Source organism: Sinocyclocheilus rhinocerous, unplaced genomic scaffold (assembly GCF_001515625.1).
Source record: "Sinocyclocheilus rhinocerous isolate Xijiao unplaced genomic scaffold, SAMN03320098_v1.1 scaffold307, whole genome shotgun sequence".
NCBI classification, from domain to species: domain Eukaryota; kingdom Metazoa; phylum Chordata; class Actinopteri; order Cypriniformes; family Cyprinidae; genus Sinocyclocheilus; species Sinocyclocheilus rhinocerous.
In genome coordinates this window covers 1,031,826-1,055,643 of record NW_015662942.1, presented here as the reverse complement: position 1 = coordinate 1,055,643, position 23,818 = coordinate 1,031,826, and the positions used below count along the sequence as shown (strand labels likewise).

General features: G+C 36.2%; 4 protein-coding genes across 7 annotated transcripts in view; 3 read left to right on the top strand and 1 right to left on the bottom strand.

Annotated features, from left to right (window-relative positions):
- itih2 (inter-alpha-trypsin inhibitor heavy chain 2) overlaps positions 1–8,960 on the top strand; it is an 18,252-nt gene extending 9,292 nt beyond the window's left edge. Inside the window, exons 14-20 of the mRNA XM_016538686.1 lie at positions 1,195–1,373; positions 1,708–1,848; positions 4,019–4,132; positions 4,215–4,413; positions 6,997–7,169; positions 7,838–7,949; positions 8,417–8,960. Of these exons, the coding sequence (XP_016394172.1) occupies positions 1,195–1,373; positions 1,708–1,848; positions 4,019–4,132; positions 4,215–4,413; positions 6,997–7,169; positions 7,838–7,949; positions 8,417–8,564 (1,066 nt within the window). The 3' untranslated portion in view covers positions 8,565–8,960. The remainder of the gene's footprint in view (positions 1–1,194; positions 1,374–1,707; positions 1,849–4,018; positions 4,133–4,214; positions 4,414–6,996; positions 7,170–7,837; positions 7,950–8,416) is intronic.
- On the bottom strand, positions 8,585–12,312 carry kin (Kin17 DNA and RNA binding protein). 2 transcript variants are annotated; one of them, XM_016538688.1, is made up of 12 exons: positions 12,088–12,312; positions 11,466–11,560; positions 11,330–11,373; positions 11,116–11,238; positions 10,417–10,601; positions 10,245–10,339; positions 10,048–10,165; positions 9,777–9,896; positions 9,591–9,690; positions 9,409–9,509; positions 9,270–9,314; positions 9,040–9,093 (listed from the first exon to the last, which is right to left on the bottom strand). In XM_016538688.1, the coding sequence occupies exons 1-11, from the start codon at positions 12,199–12,201 to the stop codon at positions 9,306–9,308; spliced, it is 1,104 nt and encodes a 367-aa protein (XP_016394174.1). In that variant the 5' UTR covers positions 12,202–12,312; the 3' UTR covers positions 9,040–9,093; positions 9,270–9,305. The 2 variants fall into 2 exon arrangements, with proteins under 2 accessions (XP_016394173.1, XP_016394174.1); XM_016538687.1 differs by lacking the exon at positions 9,270–9,314 and having other exon boundaries at positions 8,585–9,093; positions 12,088–12,311.
- A 65-nt stretch (positions 12,313–12,377) lies between these two features.
- On the top strand, positions 12,378–17,793 carry LOC107728502 (ATP synthase subunit gamma, mitochondrial-like). Of its 3 annotated transcripts, XM_016538689.1 has the most exons (10): positions 12,378–12,475; positions 12,929–12,963; positions 13,155–13,286; positions 13,406–13,610; positions 14,199–14,342; positions 14,433–14,497; positions 16,119–16,274; positions 16,426–16,522; positions 16,796–16,814; positions 17,648–17,793. In XM_016538689.1, exons 1-9 carry the CDS (start codon positions 12,435–12,437, stop codon positions 16,800–16,802), a joined length of 882 nt encoding a protein of 293 aa, XP_016394175.1. In that variant the 5' UTR covers positions 12,378–12,434; the 3' UTR covers positions 16,803–16,814; positions 17,648–17,793. The 3 variants fall into 3 exon arrangements, with proteins under 3 accessions (XP_016394175.1, XP_016394177.1, XP_016394178.1); XM_016538691.1 differs by lacking the exon at positions 16,796–16,814; XM_016538692.1 differs by lacking the exons at positions 16,796–16,814; positions 17,648–17,793 and having other exon boundaries at positions 16,426–16,526.
- Positions 17,794–20,118: 2,325 nt separating this feature from the next.
- LOC107728511 (TAF3 RNA polymerase II, TATA box binding protein (TBP)-associated facto) overlaps positions 20,119–23,818 on the top strand; it is a 52,084-nt gene continuing 48,384 nt past the window's right edge. Inside the window, exons 1-2 of the mRNA XM_016538709.1 lie at positions 20,119–20,410; positions 22,643–22,903. Coding sequence (XP_016394195.1) covers positions 20,245–20,410; positions 22,643–22,903 — 427 coding nt within the window. The 5' untranslated portion in view covers positions 20,119–20,244. The remainder of the gene's footprint in view (positions 20,411–22,642; positions 22,904–23,818) is intronic.

Here is a 23,818-nt window from a genome sequence, read left to right as displayed (position 1 = left end):
AAAAATTAAAGGATTGCAATGTAAAAGATTATTATTGTGTAGGCTACATAAATGTAAAAATGCCTACATGTCATAATGGATAGTCATTGCATGTATCAGAATTAGGCTACCTACTTGCTGGCGCAGGAGCAGCTCCGTTTCATCTCTGGAGACGCGTTCTGTCTTTGCGCTTGCAAATTCCGCCGTTTAAATAGCAAATACGCCATGGCACGAGCGCAACTGTCTCTTAAAATTGATTGTAAAATACTGTAATACATTTTGTAATATGACACTTGACACCACCCACTAAGGAGGGCCCTACGCAAAACTGTGTCGGGGGGTTGCGGTGGAGTGGGGTATGAGTGGTTATGAACGAATGAATGAAACGCATTTGTCCGTGTTTCACTCCGTCTCGAATCGCGCTCACGGAAAACGCTTGAGAAACAGTGGGCCCTATCATACACCCGGCGCAATGCATGATCATTCATGTTTTTATGACTGCTGGCCAAATTCAAAAACGAAACTAAAATTAAATCATCTTTGAGAGCAAGAGGGCCCCCTGGTGTTTCGGGGGCCCTACGCAGCTTGCGTATTTTGCGTATAGGGAGGATCGGCTCTGGGTGACACAGTAACAAAGTAATTTCATTATAATACTTCAATTATAATACTTCAATACTTCAAATAATACTTCATTACTGACCATCACTGCTCATTAATGTTACTTATGTTCACCTGGTAGTCCTACCTGATTTGCTAAAAGACAGACGTTGGTAAATATGCCCTGGTACTGTGGCCAAATGAAATTTAATTCAAAATAGAAGATAATGTCCCAAAAAGTGGAATGAACAACCTGTGATATTTCTAAAAGTAGGCAGGGCATATTTTGTGATGTAAACTAACAAATGTTTCAACTTACTGTTTCAATAGCAAACATCGAAACGTCAAAAAAAAAGTAAATTGTTTTTGCCGAATTTGCCATGATTTTTTTTTTTTTCACTTCTCAGTCCATTTAATATTCATTATTCTGGATTTTTTCTTCTATATGTACTATGTATGCCAAGTCTCAGTTAGAATTATTTGCTGGTTTAAAAAAAGTAATACAAAGTAGACAAAGCATGTCCAAAGCACAACATACATCAAAGATGAGGCTAAATGGGAATTTCTCTCATTTGTGTTTCCCTTTAATCGTACCTCTGTGGATTTCCTCTCATGTAGCTCTCTAGCTCCTACTGCATCTAAGAAGCGTAGGATCACCCAGAGGATCGTGGCCCTGGCTTTAGAGCATCAGTTTGTGACGCCTCTCACTGCCATGCTGGTGGAGGGTCACGACCAGGGGAGGCCAGAACGACTGATCGCAGACTCGCCCAGAGACTCCAAACATGGCTGCTGCTCAGGTACCAAATCCAAACAGTTATCAATATTGCAAAAGGCTTTATTATAGGGATAGTTCACCCAAAAATGAAAATGTACTCACCCTTCACTTGTTCTAAACCTGAGTTTTGAAGAATGCTGGTAACCAAACAGTTAATGGCAGCTATTGACTTCCATAGTATTTTTTTTCTCTCCATACTTTGGAAGTAAATGGCTGTTTGGATCAATAAACGATGACAGAATTTTCATTTTTGGGGGAACTATCCCTTTAAACAAAGTATGTTTTAAAAATATTGTTGTTCTAGTTATCTATTTATTATTATAGGGGTTATATATTTTTTTTTATTCCGTTCTTAGCCACTGCTCCCTTATCTGGACCACCACCAGTGCAACAGTTGCTCTATACAAATCCTCCATGGCTTCTGCCTACAGTTGCTCCGAATCCCAACGAAGTAGCCGGAATGCATGAAAGTATCATCCCTGGACACATCACTGGTGGTAATGCAACACAGTCAAATATTAATTAGGGTGTTTTCACACTTAGTCTGAAAGCAGTTCACATGTTTTTTTTATTTGAATGTGAACGCTCAAAACATCATTTCTTTTCAATAAACATATATTTTTCTTAAATATATACATGCATGTGTTTGTATTTATATATACATAATAAATATACACAGTACACATGCACATATTATGTAAACAAAAACTTTTATTTTGGATGCGATTAATCACGAAGTTTAACAACTGATGCGAACCACAATGAGATTTGAGTTCCCTTTCAAATTCAGAATCAGTATGAACGTAACAAGAATTGGTTTCTTGCTACTTAAGCAAAGCGTTGGGGGTAATGCATTACAAGTAACGCGGGTTATGTAATCAGATTACTTTTTCAAGTAACTAGTAAAGTAACACTTTACTTTTTAATTTACAAGTTACTTTTTTCAAATAAGTAATGTCAGTTACTTTGTTTTCCAATTTATTCACTGACAGCTGTCCTGTCCCTATGTTGAGAGAAATTGGGAGTAAGTGCAGAGGCCTTGTGTGCGCTGTGTAAATATGATGACTGTGGCAGTTATAGACTAAATGTGAACGTGCATTTACTCATCTCACTTACACAAAAACAGATTCAGTATTCCACAAAATGAATAAAAATAGTGAAACGCAAACTCAAAATATGACGCAAACCTGCAATAATTGAATATGTCAAATAACACAAATATCCTTTATGTATTTAATCCCATTTATGTCTTTGCTGCCGACCTTCGATGATCCAATTCAACAATATTAATAAGCAAAAACTAATTTTTGGTGTGAAAAATTGGCACCAAAATTATTATTTTTTTTTTATGTTCAAGCCCAACCCAGATAAGAAAAAGTAATGAAAAGGTAATATAACGCATTACTTTCCATAAAAAGTAAAACGGTTAATTTTTAGGAAGTAAATCGATATTGTAATGCATTACTTTTAAAAGTAACTTCCCCCAACACTGCTTAAGCAAGACACTACAGACAAAATTATTGTATTTTCATGCACTAGTCAGTATTGAGAGTTTGGGATATTTGGCATTTCATAACGTGTTGTTTCATACTAGTGGAAAGAAAACATCCAGAATACAGTTTTAAGTGTTTATTTTTTTGCACTTTATGTTTTTGCACCTGTAGACTTCAATTACAATTCAATTAAAACCCCTTAACTGTCACCCCCCATTTTTTTTTAAATAGGCATGCAGGTGCACTATCCAAACTTAAATTGTTGTAATTGATTAACACTTTGGAATACAGACATAAGGTTGGTCTCTTTGTAAAGAAGAAAATTTAATGTTGAAAAGTGGAATGTTTTCAAAAAATGTAAGTATCAAAAAGTTATGGTAGTTTGAATTTACTGTAAAGAAAATGCACTATATTAATTTTATTTTATTTTATATATAATAAATATTTTACATAACAGGTTTTACTCTAAAATTGGCATAAAATTAAAGCCTTATGTCTAAATAAGTTATGTTCCAAATTTGAAGTTGATATGAAAAAAATTGAGGTTCCTGTGAGATTTTATTTAGGGCGTTATACCACAAACAGCCACCGGGTGCCATCCGAACTCCATTTAATTTTTTTTATGCATTTTTCTTTCACAAATGTTTAGATTTCTCTGTCAATATTCCAAATATGGAATCCTGAGACTCAGACCTTTCCAATTATATATTTTTTGTCAAGATTATAAAAAGGTTTGATTCTAAAAGACCGTAATGCATTTTGTAATATGACACTTGACACTGCCCACTAAGGGGGAGGAGACCGCCAAAAGATTTTAAAGTACTATTTCCATGGTAACGCAATGTCCGATTTCAAAATGGTTTTCACAGGATGGACCTTGGGCTTCTAAGCTTTCAAATGATATATGATTTATAATGATTACTAAAAGATTTGATAGAGAAAAAGGACAAAAACAAAAAAGAGCGCCAAGCGTCCCACAGGTGGGATGGTGACAGTTAAGGGGTTAATGATTTTTTCCTCGCACGCGCTAAGCCAGAAATGTCCACTTCAGTATTCATTTTTCAGTTTTTATTTACCTAGTGAGTGTGGTACACTTAAAAGCTTAAGGAATACTGCTCTACCACTGCTACATATTCTATTGTGAATCTCCCTCATCCTTTTGATTTTATTGCAGTGGACAGTGATCCCCACTTCATCATGCACTTACCCAAAAGCAACGTGGACATCTGCTTCAACATTGACTCCAAACCAGGACACATCCTCAACCTGATTTCAGATCCTGGAACAGGTAACTTGACGTCTTCCATCACTTGAAAAAACTGAAGTCCTTTATTTATTTTATATTCCATATCTGTTTTTTTCCTGTCCAGGAGTTACAATCAACGGTCAGTTGGTTGGGTCTAAGAAGATGAAGAACAACAAAATCCAAACATATTTCGGCACCATCTCCATATACTCTAAAACAGACAGTGTGCAGGTTATAGTAGGAACTGACAGAATCGACCTGATGGAAGGCAGGAACAATCACTCCTTCTCTTGGGGAGCCACAGTTGAGCTTGCACTTAACAGGTATCAAAAACAAACTTACTCCAACAAACATCATAAATATAGGAATCAGTAACTGTAAGCTAGTAAACTTTACAATATACTTGAACTGCAGACAAAACTGTAGTTTTGGTAAGTGAAATGTGTTTTGTCCATCAAATGGCCATCATTTTTTAAGAGGTTAAGATTATTTATAACATTTTACTTTCATAATCTGATGTATTTCCAAAATGAAATTGAATATTCAATAGAATATTTTTTTATCCGTTTTATTCATTTAATTGAATCATGTGATATTATTGGCTATTATTAAAAACTTTTTTTTAACTTTATGACGACATGCATAATAATACTGGGGACATTTATTATGGAAGCTATAATTCATGTTTTATTTAGGGATAGTTCACCCAAAAGTGAAAAGTCTGTCATTAATTACTCACCCTCACGTTGTTCCAAACCCATAAGACATTAAGACATTCATCTTCGGAACACAAATTACGATATTTTTGATGAAATCCGAGAGCTTTCTGACCCTGCATAGACAGCAACGCAACTGAAACATTTTATGACCCAGAAAGGTAGTAAGGACATCATTAAAACAGTCCACGTGACTTCAGTGGTTCAACCTTAGTTTATGAAGTTACGAGAATACTTTTTGTGTGCAAAGAAATCAAAAATAATGAATTTATTCAACAATTTCTTCTCTTCAGTGTCAGAGTTCAACGCGCGTTCACGAGAGTACCACGGCGCATGTGATGCTGCCATTATCGCGGGAAGTAGGGTTGCTGAGGGTGCTGGGGGTCCGGAGTTAAAAATAAATTTATGAACAATTTGTAACAAAAAATAAATAAAATTAATTTGATTAATTTGTATATTAATTCAAATTCATTGGAAAAATGTAGCCAAAGCTGACAAGAAGCAACTGTTAAACATGAGTCAAGTTGAATCAAATTGACTGTGAAAGTCGTTTCAACTTATTAAACTGACTTAAAAAATAATTTGTTGCCATGATTTTTTGATTATATTATTACCTGTAGTGTGCCGTACTCAAATTAAGAATTAATGACCATTTCTACTGACATAGCAAAGAGACAGCAGAGAAAGAGCGAGAGCGTTTAACTCGTCAGGAACAAATCTCGCATTCTCACATCTGTAGCGCTTATTTTGATCTTTAACGTTAGATCTTTCCTATTGTTGAAACAAAATTAATGCTTAAGGTTGATTCAGTATTACTCTTAATGAAAAAAAACACACAACATCAGCAATGCTACAATTACAAAGTCACTGACTCGCTTATATTAAATGTTATTAAAAGTTTTATGAACAGAATGAATAAGACTAATGTACCTGCGTTGTAAAAACAAACAAACAAACAAAATAAAACATAGGCTATACAATAAAATAGTACAATGATTCCTAATTGCATCTACTTCCGGAAGGCCAAATAAAGTGCTTTTGCTTTCGCACTGTGAAACACAGCTCTCCCTGACATGGCTGCATCAACACTACTGCTGTTCCTGAAACCACGCCTTCTTTCTTTGCGTGCACATTTGGGCCGCATTATGCTAATATTTCCACATAGCGATGTAGATATGTGGGGGCGTGTTAGAACGAGCCATTTTAGGTAGGCGTGGTTGACTCTTAACTTTGATAAAGAATATCTCTTTGGATTTGAGACTTTAGTGTTTGCAACTTTACAGATCTTCTTTATGCACCAAGAGCTTGTAACACTCCAAAGAGAAAGGAAAACTTGAAATCGCATCATATGACCCCTTTAACAAAATGAGGATGTGTTCACCCACATTTAACACAAATAAATATGGATTTCCCCTTAGGCTACCTTAAAACGATCGTAGTTTGTTGTTTTTTAAATATTATCTTATTAATTAAAACACATCAGCCATAAAATATTACAATGGCAAATTTGCATATATTAAACATCTAACTTTTATTAACAAAATGAATAAGGTGGATTGCATTGTAACCCAAATAAGTTATTTTCCCTTATTTAAAACGAATGCTTAGTTTGTGGTTCTTGTGGTTCTTGCTTAGTTTTTTTTTTTTTTGAAAACCCAACAACAATAAAGACACTCGCTTAAATTAAACGAAGAAATGAAAGTTTTATTAACAAAAGTTGCTTTTGGATCTGTCATCATAGTGTTTTAGTGTCTAGTATCATAGTGTCTTCTCGCATCACTCTTGTCACGTGACCCCAACCTTTTACTTCTCAGCCCCCTGCTCAAAATACGTCCCTGCGGCTATGGGTGCTACTGACGCAGGAGTCGAAATTGTTGAATAAAGTCCTATTTTTTTCTTTGCTCACAAAAAATATACTCGTAGCTTCAGAAAATTACGGTTGAACCACTGAAGTCACATGGACTATTTCAATGATGTCCTTACTACCTTTCTGGGCCTTGAACGCGTCAGTTGCATTGCTGTCTATGCAGGGTCAGAAAGCTCTCGGATTTCATCAAAAATATCTTAATTTGTGTTCTGAAGATGAACGAAGGTATCGCGGGTTTGGAACGACATGAAGGTGAGTAATTAATGACAGAACTATCCCACTAAATGCAGTTCTCTGCATTATGCAAAACTCTTGCTTATCAGGATAAGGGTCACCATAGTGAAAGAGCAACATGTTACCGTGACGATTGATGGGAAGATTTCAGTGACGGTGCTTTTGCATAGTGTGTGGAAGAAACATCCTGTGCAGGTGGACTTCCTGGGCATTTACATGTCTAGCGACAACAAATACTCCACACAAGTTCATGGTCTCATTGGTAAGTTACTTAAAGGGATAGTTCACCCAAAAATGAAAATGTGATGTTTATCTGCTTACCCCCAGGGCATCCAAGATGTAGGTGACTTTGTTTCTTCAGTAAAACACAAACGAAGATTTTTAACTCAAACCGTTGCAGTCTGTCAGTCATATAATGGAAGTGAATGGGAATCACGGCTTTGAGAGTAAAAAAAACATACACAAACAAAACCAAATTAAACCCTGCGGCTCGTGACGATACATTGATGTGTAAAGACACGAAATGATCGGTCTGTGCAAGAAACTGAACAGTATTTATATCGTTTTTTTACCTCTGATTTACTGCAATGTCCGAACTGTCCTGAGCGTGTTCTCAACAGCCGGCGCGTGACGCGTCTTCTTGCTTTACGGCGGATCGCAGACTTAGAAGTGCATTACCGCCACCTATCTCTCAAGTGGACCATTGACACTCCTAATTAAGATTGTAGATAGAGTGTCAATGGTCCATTTGACAAACAAAACAAAGTCACCTACATCTTGGATGCCCTGCAGATAAACATCAAATTTTCATTTTTGGATGAACTATCCCTTTAAATATTTAAATGTACGAAACAGCTTAAACACATTATTCATCACACCAACAAGTGTGTGGGTCTTGTTCTCAAAAATGGATTTTGCGTCTCATAACAGGTCAGTTTGCACAGGAACCAAAAGTGAAGGTGTACGGCGTGCATGAGGGAGCAGATCCAAAGAAGAAAGAGGCCACAATGGAAGTGAAAGGCAACAAACTAGCTGTCACCAGGTACTATCACATACAAATCTAATTTCTCATTATGTCAGGTTACTTATATTTATATTATAACGATCACAGAAACTGTGCAACACACTAGATTTAAATAGAAACATGATTTGACTAATTTATAAGACGTTTAATTAATAAGGACGTTAAATGTCCTCACTAGTTGGTTGTCTGTTACAATTTCTCTGACAATCATAAATATCATCCTGTCCAGAAAAAAGATTTGAATATATATTAAAATCTGCATAACTGAAAGACATAAAACAAAAAACCTACCATGATGTATAAATAGTTTATCATTTTTTCACATTACAGCAATAAGAATTTGGGGAGGAATGTATAATTTTCATGAAAATAATGTAAAAAAAATAAATAAAAAAAAAGACATGTTCTTGACTGAACTTAAGATCCACCCAATCCAACTTCTGTTCTATCATATTAAAATTGTGCAATATTTGTATATCAATCAGGGGCTGGCAGAAGGATTACAGACGTGACAAGAAACGAGGTTCAGATGTCTACTGCTGGTTCATCCATAACAGTGGGAAAGGCTTCATTGATGGCAGTTACACCAATTATATCCTGCCTCAGCTGGACAGCTTCCTGACCGCTATCTGAGAGCATGAGTGTGGCAGCAAGCTTAGGACACTTGCTAAGAGATTGGTAGAAATCTGTTATTTTATACAAGCAATAAGAAGCAAAGAAAACCGAAACATGTCATTTTGCCATTTAAAAAAAGTTTTTTTATTCTACAAGAAAATATATACAAAACATAGGAAAACAGTGATGCACATCAACCAACTGAACTGAAATTACTTAATAATTAAAGCCAATCAAAAACTAATTAATGTATTGTAAGACTTCTGACTTGAGCGTCTGCAGCGAGACATTTAATCGAAAATTTGATTAATTAAATATTTTAATCATATGCAACCGTTTTCAATGACAACAGAGATAACAATGGGGGAAAAAAACACAATAAAAACCATTGGTCATTTTGTTCCAATATGTAAATCAGGTCATTTAAGAGTCTTTATTATGCACTCTGACACAGCAGAGGCGCCATGGAGAAGAAGAAAGAACATCAGGCCAATTTCGAGAAGTCCTCATATGCAATCCCCTCCACTGTCTTTCCTTTCATCCGACCCTAAACCAAGACAAAAAAAAACATGCTTTAGATGAGTGGCCCTCGATCCTGGAGAACAGTTGTGCTGCTTAATATTTTAGTGGACAACACAAAACATTGTGTTCAGGATTCTTTGAATAGAAACTTCAAAAAGAACAGCAAAAATCCCATTTTTGTTTATAAATGTATCTACTCACTTCTGAGCGACTGAAGGTATCTTTGCTGCATTCTTACTACATCAGCTACAAAATCACACTCTAATTTCATTAGGTGCAATGAATTAGAGCCAGCATTTTAATAATTAGTGTGCACTGACAATTTTCCGAGTGAACTTACCGAGTCTAACGTGAGTGTAGCAGAGAATTTGTGCTCATTTATGCCATCCAGGATAGCCTCTGTGTTTTTATATTGACCGTTCACAATCAAAACGCGCTTACCTGAGACAGAATGAGAGATTAGATTGAGAATTTCTATCTTTCTTCATTTTGAGTTACACTGAAAACAGTAACGGGTAATACCAGGAGCTGGAATGACTGTCTCCAAATGACTCTGGTCCAGTTTGAGTTTGTCTCCAGAGTCGATCATCTTCACCACAGCCGTGTATTTATCCTGCACTTCCTGTAATATCACACGCATGCACACAGTATCACTGTAGGAAGCATCTAATCACTCTGTGTGTCCTGTAATGACAGCGCTGCAGTTACCCGAATGACTGCTTTCTTCTTGTAATACTTCTCTCCCAGTTTCTTAGTTATCACTTTCACTACAATGTTTGCTTGTATCCAGTTATCCGATCTTACAGATTTCTTCTTCTGTTCCTCCATCTGGAAGACACACAAAGGGAAAGTTCTGGTTGAAGCCTAGCTGATAAATGTGCAACAAAACTGCATGATCTGCGTGGATTTCATCATGAATATATAACACCAACGTTACAACAAAAGTAGCTAAAAAGAAAAACGTTAATGAAGAACGTGCCTCTATTATCTCATCCAGAGCCGATTTCTTTTTCTTGTCCTTCGAGTCTCTGCTGTGGGAAGACTCTTTCCTTTTCGCAGAGGCTGCAGCTTTAAGGGCACTAGGACCCAAAGTGGTGCTATAGAAATAAAAACGGATCGTTATTGTCACCCAAACTACAGCCATATTGCTTTATGAGACTTTTAGACTGGTTATACCTTGTTTTAGAAGGTCCTGCTAAAGCAATGTCCAAATTAAAAGCTACTTTCTCATCTTCATTCATTCGCTTCAGTTCTGTGAACACTGGTTCTTCCTGTTTGGACAATGAAAATTTGAGCAAGATGAAATAAAAAGAAAGAAACATTTTTTTTTTCCAGCACACAAACACACCTCTGGCTCCTTGCCCTCTTGGCCGCGGCGAACTTGTTCTTCGATGAATTTGGCGCTGCGTTCTTCATCATCCATATCCTGTTTCTTCTTCCTCTCTAGCTCTTCCTGTCTGCGGATCGTCTCCGGATCACGATCAATGTACTGGACGTACCAGCCTTTAGGTGTCTCATCCACTTTGCAATAACCTGTACACACAATCTAAATGAAACACCTACACTCTACTGTGCAAAAGCCACCAAGAATGCATTTATCTGATTTGGTCATTTGGTGAAATATTACTATCATTTGAAAAAAGCACTTTATTCCTGTGGTGAATTTTCAGCATCATTACTCCAGTCTTCAGTGTCACATGATCCTTCAGAAACAATTCTAATATGCTGATTTGAAATATTTCTTTTTATTATAAATATTGAAAATAGTTGTGCTATTTAATTTTTTTTTTTTTTGTGGAAACCACAATGCTTTTTCAGAATTCTTTGATGAATATAAACGTAAAAAGGACAGAATTTATTTAAAATATATATATTTTTTGTAACAATGTAAAACGTATTCACTGTCACTTTTGATCAATTTAATGCATCCATGCTAATTGAAAGTAAATAGAAAGAAAAAAAATCCTACTGACCTCAAAATTTTGAATGGTATTGTATGTTGTGCATATCTGGGGTTTTAGTTCAATAAAATGTATAGGATGCTTGCCTTCTCTCCCAAGCCATTTGGTGAAGTCGGTGAGAGTCTCCCACTGAGTAGAGTTCATGTGAACGTGTTCCCGATGACTGATGTACTCATTATACACAATGTTATTGTGAACTCGCTTAGTCCCTGCAAAAAACGAACACAGACTGTCTTAGCCTACAATAATACTGATACTGGATCCAATACTGATTAATGAATAAAAACAGCAGTGACTTACCAAAACGTCTCCGGAGCAGCTCTACGAAGTCACTTTTGAACTCCCTATAAAATCAGAATTTAAAATCACATTTGATCTCAAAGACAGCTGGATCAATGGACGGATGTGGATAAACAGTGTGTGTGTGTTGACTTACTCTGAGAAGTAGTTCAGGAACTGGTTAGGGTTCTCTGAGGCTAACAGCAGCTGTCTCTGATGAGACTCAGACATGCAGTGACATTTAAACCCATTCTGCAATCCAGAGAGATCATGTTAGCTGACAATACTGGCCAAGTCTGGTTTTGAAACACAACCTATATTGCTCAAAATCATGTCCAGATAGGCTCAGTGTCCATAAGTTGACCCAAAATGCTGTCTAACTAGGTTTTAAGACAATGATACCCAAACACAGTCATTGCCTATAACGCACAAACATGCTGACTACATAGGGAGGTCACTTGTTTTTAAGACGGTCTATGGCGTTGGTAGCTTATTACGTTTTCATTTAATCATTTAGCATGTTGCAAGACACATATTACATATTATAACCAAACAAGAAATCTAGAAAGGCAGCAAAAGTTTTGTAACGTGTAATAATGATGTCAAAAAATGCTGAAAAAAATATAGGAAAACATATACAAAATATAGGAAAATTAAAACAGACCAAGTAGTACTTTTATTAATACCTCAAATTAGATAATAAAAAAATCGAACTAATTAATCTATACATGCCAATTACGTGTTAATGAAGAATAAGACACACGTTCACATAAACTTACTTCATCTCTACACTGTTTCTGACACATCTGACAATACCAGCGCAGTTTCTGAAGGCCTTTGGCTTTAATTCTGTTTCCAATCGCTTTAGGACTTAGAAAATCAGCTTTCCCCATTTTAATCAGTCCAAAAAAAATCAAGATTTAATGAAAAATAATACAAGGTTCCAGTGTCTCAACACTTCCCACTCTTTCTTGCGTTGTGACGCGAATCCCTCGCTTTGCTAACAGGCGTGTTTCGTCACTGATCCGTGTGTACCTCTACTATCGCGAGATTGTGACGAGAACGTCTTTCTGCGCTTTATTTGCGCCTGCGCAGACCGGCTGCTCTGACCTTCGTTGAAGTGAAGATGTTCGCCAGGACCAGCGCGGCGGTGTTCCTCCCACAATGGTAGGAATTTATTGATTTGTTGAATACATAATTTTCTGGAAATATGCGTTTAATGTGTGTTTATAAGTAATGAGGCTAAATTGTGTCAGTTGGTCAATGAAATGCGGATGCGGTGGAACAAGGACGCGGTGAACTTTAGGCCGCAGTGTGCTTAAGCGAATGACAGCGCGCGACTTGACATTTCCATGTTTATTATGGTTATTTAATAGCAATACGCTGGTGACTCCACATATTTAATCAAGTTATCTTCCTGGGTTCTGAACTGTTTGTATGGAAACCGTTCTGTTTTGTCGTGCAATGCCGTAAATGGCAGTGTGGGTTTCCTGGGTACTATGCATTACTTTCAGTGTAACTAAAGTTGCTGTCATATTTATTAATGCTTCATTGACGTGAGAGTAATTATATCGTATTTATTTGTGGATGAGCTTAACTTCTATAAAACGTCTCTTGCAGTGGGCAGGTCAGGAACATGGCTACCTTGAAGGACAGTAAGTAAAGTTTCATTTTGCTTTATAAAAGGTCAGCTAACATTAATATCTTTACAAATGCAGTTTTTGTTATAGTTAATATTATTTATATCTTGCTAATATTTGTTTTCGATAATGTTATTATACCTAACAGACAATTGTGTGACGTTTCTGACCATTGTTTTTTATTTGTTTTTTTTCCCTCTCGCCAGTCACCATTCGGTTGAAGTCCATCAAGAACATCCAGAAGATCACCAAATCCATGAAGATGGTGGCAGCAGCAAAGTATTCCAGAGCTGAGAGATCCCTGAAGCCCGCCCGGGTCTATGGCACCGGTGCTATGGGTATGCAGGATATTATCCCAAAAAAATGCACTCTATATTGCACCAATATTCTGACATCCATTTAAAACATCTTGTGATAAAATGGTAATGTTATTTTTTTTCATGTCTTTGTTGTTTAGCACTCTACGAGAAGGCTGAGATCAAGGCTCCAGAAGACAAGAACAAGCACTTGATCATTGGTGTGTCATCTGACCGTGGTCTCTGCGGTGCCATCCACAGCAGCGTGTCCAAAGCCATAAAGAGTGAGATCGCCAAGCTCTCTGGTGCCGGCAAAGAGGTCATGATTGTCAATGTGGGGGACAAACTCAGAGGACTGCTGTACAGGTAGTTTTTTTTCTCATTTCTTAAGTTTGTAGATGCAAATCATGAAGATGGTGGCAGCAGCAAAGTATTCCAGAGCTGAGAGATCCCTGAAGCCCGCCCGGGTCTATGGCACCGGTGCTATGGGTATACAGGATATTATCCCAAAAAAATGCACTCTATATTGCACCAATATTCTGACATCCATTTAAAACATCTTGTGATAAAATGGTAATGTTATTTTTTTTCATGTCTTTGTTGTTTAGCACTCTACGAGAAGGCTGAGATCAAGGCTCCAGAAGACAAGAACAAGCACTTGATCATTGGTGTGTCATCTGACCGTGGTCTCTGCGGTGCCATCCACAGCAGCGTGTCCAAAGCCATAAAGAGTGAGATCGCCAAGCTCTCTGGTGCTGGCAAAGAGGTCATGATTGTCAATGTGGGGGACAAACTCAGAGGTCTGCTGTACAGGTAGTTTTTTTTCTCCCTTTCTCAGTCTTGTCTTGTCTCTGTAATTCTCATTCAGTCATTTCTTAAGTTTGTAGATGCAAATACCACTTTTTGCAATGTTCTTTGCTTGAATCTCTTCCTCTGCTTCTGTAAACCCATCAGGACCCATGGCAAACACATCCTGATCAACTGTAAGGAGGTGGGCCGCAAGCCTCCCACTTTCACCGATGCTTCCGTCATTGCCACAGAGCTGCTGGACTCTGGCTACGAGTTCGACCAGGGATCCATCATATACAACAGATTTAGGTTTGACACATAATGCACATTGTTTTATACTAAAAATAGAACCACATTTTTTTTTTTTTTGCTTTTGATGCTGGTTTGTGTCCTCTTCAGGTCTGTGATTTCATATAAGACAGATGCGAAACCTCTATTTTCCTTGGACACTGTTGCAAGCTCAGGTATTGTTTCATTGTTGGGCTGGATACCCATCATGACGCGTATAACAACAACATAATTGGATTACAGTTGAAACCACATTAAACATGTCTGAGGCCCAACACGTTTGTGAGCAGGAGTAAATCTAGGGATGATTGATGTATTGTGCCGTTGCTTATCGAACAATATTATTATTATTTATTTTTGTGAAATAGTGTTGAGTTTGGAATTAGATTTTTCATTGGGCATCCTCATTATCCCTATCGTTTTTAGATTTAGATCACTTGTGCCATCATCTAACACTCACTTTATGTAATCTATGCATGAAATAATAATGCATGGTAAATAATGCGTTTATGTACTCTTTAGAAAAGAAGTCATCAATATTCTTTTTTCATACTGTAGATTATAAGCTGCATATATAGCTGCAATTGTACGAAGTTCACTTGTAGCCCTTAAAATAATTATTTTAATTTGTTTAAATAAAAAAATGTATAGATCTTCTTTTTGTTTGCTGATTGAAAACATTCCAAGGCATCATCTCAGGACAGTCGTATAATAATAAGAATAAAGGTAACAAGGAGTACACTAGGGCTGTCAAAATGACTGAAAAACTAAATTCGAATTTTCTATTTAAATATTATCAAAATTCGAATTATATTCGAATTTAAAAGGCATAATTTCAGTTGGGGGAAAAAAACTTTTGGCTTCTCTCCTGAGGCCACAAGAGGGCGCAAAATATTATGCACGTTTCTTCAAAGCGTAATAAAATAACACGACTATCTTTGAAAAAAAAGTGCATAATGTTTAAAATAATGTTTATAAACCATGTATAATTAATAAAGTTGCTTAAACAATTAGAAAAAGACAGCACCATGCATGTATGTATAGTTTAATACAAAGGAACAAAAACCAATCACAAAGAGTAGGCTAGTTTCTTCATTTAAAAACATGAGATACAGTGGGATGAGGAAAAACCGCCATAAAGTCTTGAGACATGTTTTTTAAAAGTTGAACTTGCATTAATTTTACATGGCTTTCTAAACATGCCGCTCTCTTGTGCCAGACGCGAGTGCAACGCTGATAGATGTCCCTCTAGAAAATGTGATAAATATGCATTCTGTGTGAACGATTTGGCTTCAGTTTTGACGTAAACAACATCTTCTCCACACTGATGCTCTCGTTTTCCGCAATATATGAATGAACAACGTAGCAGCGCCGCATCTAGTGGGTTCAACTGGATAGGCTAACAAAAGCATTCAAATGCAATCAATGATTCGACAAATATTCGAAATTCAAAACAATTTTTGACAGCCCTAGAGTACACACACACACATATACGTAAAATGTCAGGCAGAAACAATAATACACCCTTTATCTGCCAAATCATGAAAATAATTATCGGTTTAACTAGTGCTGGGCGGTATACTGGTTCATACCGAATTGAAAAATACCGTGATATCAATTTTTGGTCATACCGCCCAGCACTAGGTTTAACAGTACTAGACCCAATAAATGAATATATAGTTTTTATTAGTACAGCCTTATTTCATGCTTGTTTTTGTTGACTACATTGACTGGGTTTTAAGATGTGATCAAGTGACACCGGAACAGAATCGATCATTTGTCATGTGTTTTGTTCAGAAAACATGGGCATCTATGATGACATCGATGCTGATGTGCTGAGGAACTATCAGGAGTTTGCTCTGGTCAACATCATCTACTTCGGGCTGAAGGAGTCCACCACCAGTGAGCAGAGCTCCAGGATGACCGCTATGGACAGTGCCAGCAAGAACGCTTGTGAGACATTTTATACGTCATCTTCCTTTCAGTTTCAAAAGACTTTGATGGCCAGTTTCCTACATTCCTTGCTAAAGTGTGCTCATTACTAATGTTATCGCTCATACTTGAGAATTCTCATTTGCAATCTTGAAATCTTTCTCTCCGTCAGCTGAGATGATTGACAAGCTGACTCTGACCTTCAACCGAACCCGCCAGGCCGTCATCACTAAGGAGCTCATTGAGATCATTTCTGGAGCCGCTGCTCTGTAAGCTGTTTTTCCTCTTTCTTTGCCCATCTCTTACGCTCATTATAACCCATGCATGCCCACCTGTCTTCCTCATTCATTATTTTTATTGGGTTGTGGTTTTCTAATGCCCTGTTCTGTTACATCCACAGCATGTTTTTATTTCTTTTAATTTTATAAACTCATCTATTATATGTGTTGTTTTTACACCATTAATTTATTAACCCACATTAATCCAATTTCCATCTTTCCCTCACTGACCTTCCATAATATGCATGCATTCACCGTTCACAGAAACTGAAGCGTGACTGAGGTAACGTCCTGCAGCTGACTGTAGAATATAGTGTGTGCTTATAGAGAAATAGCATTGACAATGCTTTTTTTTTTAGTGTTCTTGCTTTCTTTATTAGGTGTTTTGTTGCATGTTCTTTTATTGGGTTTGGTCAAAACCGAGAAGTTAATTTCCACAGGCCATTAGTAAAAGCTGCATAAGTTAAAGAGTAAAAGAGCTTATTTTTTTGGTAAAGTGTGACACACTGACTTCTAGTCTTATTGGTTAGGCCTGAAACATACTCTATATGCAAGTACATGAATGTAAATGCTTCTTTCATATAGAATGTTTCTGGCCTTGAACTTGACTAATATATATTCACACCAACACAAATGTTTGTTGCAACCATTCGTGTGCAATTTGACTGTTCAGACCAATGCTGAAAAGAAAACGGCAGAAGGGCTGAATGAAATGGCAAATTCACTCTCTGCCAGCAGGTGGAGCTTGTTAAACAGCAGAAATACAGCGTTAAACAAGGATGGCTGTGTGCAACTTTACACAACTTCCTCCACTGTTCATTGTAGCTCAGCACAATAGTCTTTTTGTGAGCACTACCGAGTTGTAGTTTTACGTAATCACGTGTGTGTGTGTGCATGTGACCAAAAGCGCAAATCTTATTGGTTGGCGAAGTTTTTCTGTAGTGCGTTGGGGGGGGAAAAAATAGAGCACCTCTCTGTAAAAACAAACTGTTGCTTTGACGGCATGCAAATATTCATGTCGAACAGCTGTGTATTCAAACTAATCAACACTTGTTTCGGTGTGAACAGGCCTTGAGTGTTTAGAATGTACTAAATATATTTATTTTCTCATTACAGATAAAGAGGAGTCCTGTAAACGTCCAGTGTGGTTCTGGCGCACATATTCTCCAGTGCAGTCACCTGGTGTAGAATTCATAAATATATATGTGCTTCTGTTTGTACAATTATCAGAGAAAATAAACCTCTTACAGAGAAACGCCATCCATTTGAGTTCGAGTGTATGTCCTAATCAGCTTTGATGTCCTGTTAAAAAAATAAGTTTCCCGTCTCATGCTTGTTTTCCATTGGAATTAAAGCTTGTGAACTCTTCTTTGAAGCCGCGGGCTCGGCTACGCTCAGAGGTTATCAATACACAGAGCATTTGAAGAGAAGACGTCTGCCAAAACAGAACACGAGGTCAATCCTTCTAATAAACTCTCTCTGGCGTTTACGGATTTTGCTTAAAACAGTATTAAGTTACTTTGAACTGATTACTGATAAACCCAATTGACTTAACGGCATCCTTATTGTTCCTTCTTATAATTGCCAATCAAAACAAGTTTAGCCTCCTTGTTATCCATTTGAAACTCAAGCCCGGCCAGCCACCACAGTATCAGATTAAACGATCGAGCTGCGGTGTTGGGTGTCTGGATCCATGAAAGGGTGAATTTGGGGGTCACTGATTGTAGAAGAGGGTCTGATCTATTAAAGTAATGGACAAGTAGAAAGTTTGACCATATGGGTCACTCATACATTATTTAATCAGCTGCCACTGGAGCTCATATTCTGATGGTTATCATCTGAGAACCGATGCACATCACCATACCCAACCGTTGTTGTTTTTTTTCTTCTGAAGATGTTTTTGAGTCATCTGAGTTCATTATGCATTAGAAATAGTTTAAAAATATAAGAATATTAGTAAGTGTTTCAGTGCACAATTGACGATTTCATTTGAAAACAAGTTTCATTTGTTGCATTCCGTCTTTACTGTACTAGTAGTAATATAAGCATATGATCTGACTTTGAAATCATTTTTAGCAACAACAATAATGTGCTTGAAATTTACTGTCAGAAATATCTTTTCAGCATCAAAAATAATTTGTTTTAAATTTGCTTTTGTATAAAAGTGAATCTTTCCTTAAATGTTCCACAGTGGGGAAAGAGTTGTTTCTTTTTTAAAATATTAAATCCAACTCGCACAGCCTTTTCTGAGTAAATGTTTATAAATAGGTATAGACTTTTACTTAAAATAACTAGTAACCATAGTTCTACTGTAAACTACCATAGTAGTATTAGTACTATGGTAGACATAGATATTTAAAGTAAAATTATTACCTTTACCATATGTCAAAAATATATGTATCATGTCATATACAAATCCACAAAATTCATGTGGACGAGGGAAAAAAAATTAACTTAAATGATTTTAGCAAATGGCTGCAATATAACAAAGAGTGAAAAATTTAAGGGGGTCTGAATACTTTCCGTACCCACTGTATATATATATTCCTTTAAGGTTATTTTATTCTTTTTTTATTCTTTATTAAGTACCATTTTTTTTGTTTTAGTTAACAGCAATAACCCTTCAAATCAGATACACTTTTTTATTATACGTGTAACAAAGCAACTCTATCTGAACCTTTTCTTTTTTTTGTGAAAGTGAGAGTTTGCAAAACATTGCTAATTTATGTGGCGTTGTTTTTTTTATTTATTTAAATGTTTGGAATGTTTTTGTAAATGTTTGTTTTGTTATTTTATGTTATTTTATTATCATTGAGAAACTATTATAGTTTTATCAATATCTTAAATTAGTTTAAATTTTTTTAGTAATTAGTAGTTTTTTTGTAGTCCTAACTAAGTTTTAGTAATGTTGTTTGTTTCTGTCATTTGTAGTAGTTTTTTTTTAATTGTCCAGTCTGTGACATAAAAATTACAATTTAATATAATTTATTTAATGCACACAATAAACAGCAACGCAGACCTACAAATATGTGACCATACAATATGCCACATATTATTATTATTATCATCATCATTATTAATGCCATGTACAAAAACAATAAAATACACCGAGATACACTAAGAAATATTCATTCAACGGCAAGAAAAGCAAAACAAAGAAATTATAAACCAGTGCTAGAGTACAGTAATAATACAAATGTATAATATACAAGTGGAATGTGGAATAAAATACCACTCCATGCAACAATCTCATATTTGCTTTCAATATATTTATGAGAATCTCATGGATCATGTGAAAGATCCACTGAATCGTTTGTTGAACCGGTTCATATAAATGAAAGGTTCGAAAAAACTTTAATTATCAGCCGTAGCCTTTTGATTACTGGCGTATTATCTATTACAAAGGCCATTCGAAAACAAAGAACAAAAACTATATTTTATAATTTTTTTTACAGGAAATATTCAAGGCTTTTACACACCATCATTACCATTTTTTTCACTACTAACATACAGATGCAGGTGGTCTAATCGAGCAAGCTATAATCGATCAGACTCACCGCTCTTCTGCGCATGCGCGATCGATTGCTCCGCAATGTTTCACTCGGTAGGTAAAGATGGCGGCTCCTATGGAAGCGCCAATGTCCCTATTCATGTGAATGAGCAAAACAAAGCCTTTCCAGGCGCAGTGAGAGCGGGCTTTCGGGAGCGGAGACATGTGTGAGAGTTACGTGCGCTCGCTGCTGCGGGTGTCCGTGGCGCAGATGTGTCAGGCGGTGGGCTGGGACGCGGTGCAGCTGAGCGCCTGTGATCTGCTGTCCGATGTGCTGGAGAGATACTTGCAGCAGCTGGCCCGGAGCTGCCACCGATACTCCGAGCTCTGTGAGTCGTTTAACACTCCTTTCTGACTCTTGAAGTACTGTTCCCTGGCTTAGAGTGTGTTAGTGTACACTCACTGTAGATAGGGGGTTTGTTGTTAAGCCCCGCCCACTACAAGTGTTGTTTGCATGCTAAGCTAACTAGCTCCTCAAATGGGGATTTTACTGTTATTGCATTAAAACGTTCTTAACGAACGTTTCTTTGACTTCTTAACGCTTTGTTTTTTTTTGTAAGACGTTAGTTTGGACGCTAGCCATCGAACTTCTCTGTATGTTTTGACAGCTGACTAGAGGCTAGTTAGCTGACTATTTAGGCTTTAACAGAGATCAGCTTTTGCTTAACAGACTGTATGTTGCTCAAAATGAAGTGAATGTGAAATAGTATCCCTCTCGGAGCTTGAATGTTTGCTGCCCCTTAAACCAGATAATAGTTGGCAAGAATGCAGAGTATGGATTCCCACTTGTTGCCATAGTGATGATGTAAGCTGCAGCATCATCTGTGTGTATGTGCAGTCCATGTGTTCAAAACAGTGTTGTTTTAATATCATTCAGATACTGTTATAGTATTTATTAATTCGTTTTTTAGGAATTCTTTTTTGTTTTCATATATTTTAAATCAAAAGTTTTAGTTGTGTTTTTTAAGTGTCATTTCAGGTTATTTCAGTTCATCAAATTTGCATGTAGCTAAAATAAAACAAGTTCAAGTAGTTTAAATTTTTTTAGTAATTAGTAGTTTTTTTGTAGTCCTAACTAAGTTTTAGTAATGTTGTTTGTTTCTGTCATTTGTAGTAGTTTTTTTTTAATTGTCCTTTTTTATTAATTTTTATTTCAGTTTTAGTTATTTTAGTACATCAAGTTAAACTAAATGAAAATTAGACATGTTGAGAAAATGAGAAAAAAAAACTTGAAATAAAATAAGTTTATTTATATTTTATTTTATGTAAGCTTTTTTAAATTTAACTATAATAACACTGATTCAAAACAAATACACTTTCTTTTATTTGTGCATTTGTTTGTTGTCAAAGTGAGAGTCTGCAAAACATTGCTCATTGGGGGCCATGTTTTGCTGTTTTTGTGTGTTTAATTGGCCATGTTTGTAAAGTTTTTGTGAATGTTTGTTTTAAAAGTTTGGTTTGTTTGCATGCTTATGTAGAAATGTTTTGAAAGCTTGGTTGTCACATGAAGGCGTTTGTTTTTGAGATGTAACTAATAACATTATGACACAGCCGAAAGGTATTTATTTTATTTAGTTAGTTGTTTGTTTGTTTAGTTAGTAGGGCTGCACGATTAATCGAATGCGATTGTCATGCGCATTTTGTTAGTAAAGCCGGTTCTGTAATCAGCAGGAAATCATCATCACGTGCTTTCAGATGGAGCAGCATTTACTACACATAGCCGTAGTTCACTGACAAGTTACGCAAAAAAAATCGCAGACGATTTTATTGCGCGATTATGAAATCGAAGAAATCGTTTGCGATAATGACAGCTGTTTGCATAGTTTCTCAGTGAACTACGGCTCTGTGAATTAAATGCTGCTCCATCTGAAAGCATGTGAAAATACCACATTTAATAACATATTTTTACTCCAAACTCACTTCATAACGTCAGTCGAGTGTTTGAAATAAATCCTTCTGTGAGATAATGTGGCTTCTACTATATAAGGCACGCAACATATTTCATAGTATTTAAGCAATGATAAAGGCATTGAATTATAAATATACTTTATTTTAATGAAAATTATAATAATAAGAACTCCGATAAACCGTATATTATTGCTGTAGTCGTGTGTTTATTAGTTACGTTGAATCAATGAAAGCAGTTGAATCTTCTGTTTATTCAGCTGCAGCGATAGGCATTTTCTGGGTTTCTTCTGCGAGGCGTATTTGGAGTTTCAGCGCGAGAGCGCCCTCTGGCCTTTGGATGGAGATTTACTGCTGATCACAGAACCGTGCTTCACTGAAAGATACGCATGACAATGGCAGCTTCTGTTGAATCGTGATCTCGATTCCATTTTGATTTATCGTGCAGCCCTATTAGTTAGTATAATAACCGTATATTTTACCTTGTCGGAGGTAATTTCCTACTTATTGGTGTGTTTTCTTTCTCTCTTTAAATATTTTAGGCTTAAATATGATCATTTATAATGTCCATTTATTTAGTATTTGGTATATTAGGTTGCTGAACACACATTAATTCCATATTTTGCATAGCATAATGTCTCTCTATTTTCTTTCAGACGGATGTACAGACCCTGGACTGAGTGATGTGGACCAGGCTTTTGGACTTTTGGGAGTCAGTATATCTGAACTCGAGGACTATGTAAATAACATGGAGCCTGTTGGCTTCCCACAAACTATCCCTCAGTTTCCCATCAGCAAGAGCAGCGTTCTGCAGTTTCCTGCTGCTGGCTTTGACACGGACGCCCGTGATGCCCTGAGGGGCGAGATGAGAGACTATATCCCAGAATACTTCCCTCCGCTCGTCTCACTGCAGGAAGGTATGTACCACCATCGCTATAGAGGCAGAACCAAATATATGCAAGCAACAAGTTATCAAAACATAATAGAACAGTGTTGAGTTGGAACTAACTGTTCGTGACAGTTTGCTGATTTATTGGCTACTATTTGGCTGAACGAAAGTGGTATTCTGGGCCCATTTTTGACTTGGCATTTTAAAAATAAAACAATTTAATGGCAGCAAATGATACGCACAGAAATACTGAATTTAAGGGAATAGTAAATTACAGTGTTTTTTTTATATTTAATATTTATATTTAATTTTAATTAGTAATTAACATGACCTGTGTTGTGTTTCTGTAAACACTGAAAGAAAAGAATGATATGATGCATAATATTTTCACATGATCATTGAAATGTTCCAGTAGAAAAGAATTAGTTGACATGAGTTCCTAATGTTTTCCTTTGGTCACCGCTTACACATACTAAAGGAAAATAGAACAAACAAAATTAAAATGAGGTGAAAATAACAGTATCTCTCATATAAGAAAAAAAATATGAGTTTATTTATTTAATGTATTATTTATTTTATTTATCAAATATTTATCTAATTATTAAGTTGCCTTTCCTGTTAAATTATTCTTAAGATGCAGTTATTTGTTTAATATGTGCAGTAAAATAACATGGAATAACTCTGTAACACATTATATAATTTTCCATTTTCTCTTCCAATTCTTTTTTTCCCCTCCGCATGAAATATTATTTAAAACAAATTCCAGTTGATCCCCAATGATAATGTCTTATGTCTGATACCTTGTGATTAAGTAAATAGCGTGGACGTAGATGTTGGAATTTTAATTTTAATTTTGGAATTTATCTGAATCATCTGACATAAAAGCGTTACATTATTTAATACTTTAGTTTAAAAATGGTTATCATTCTATTATATTTCTATC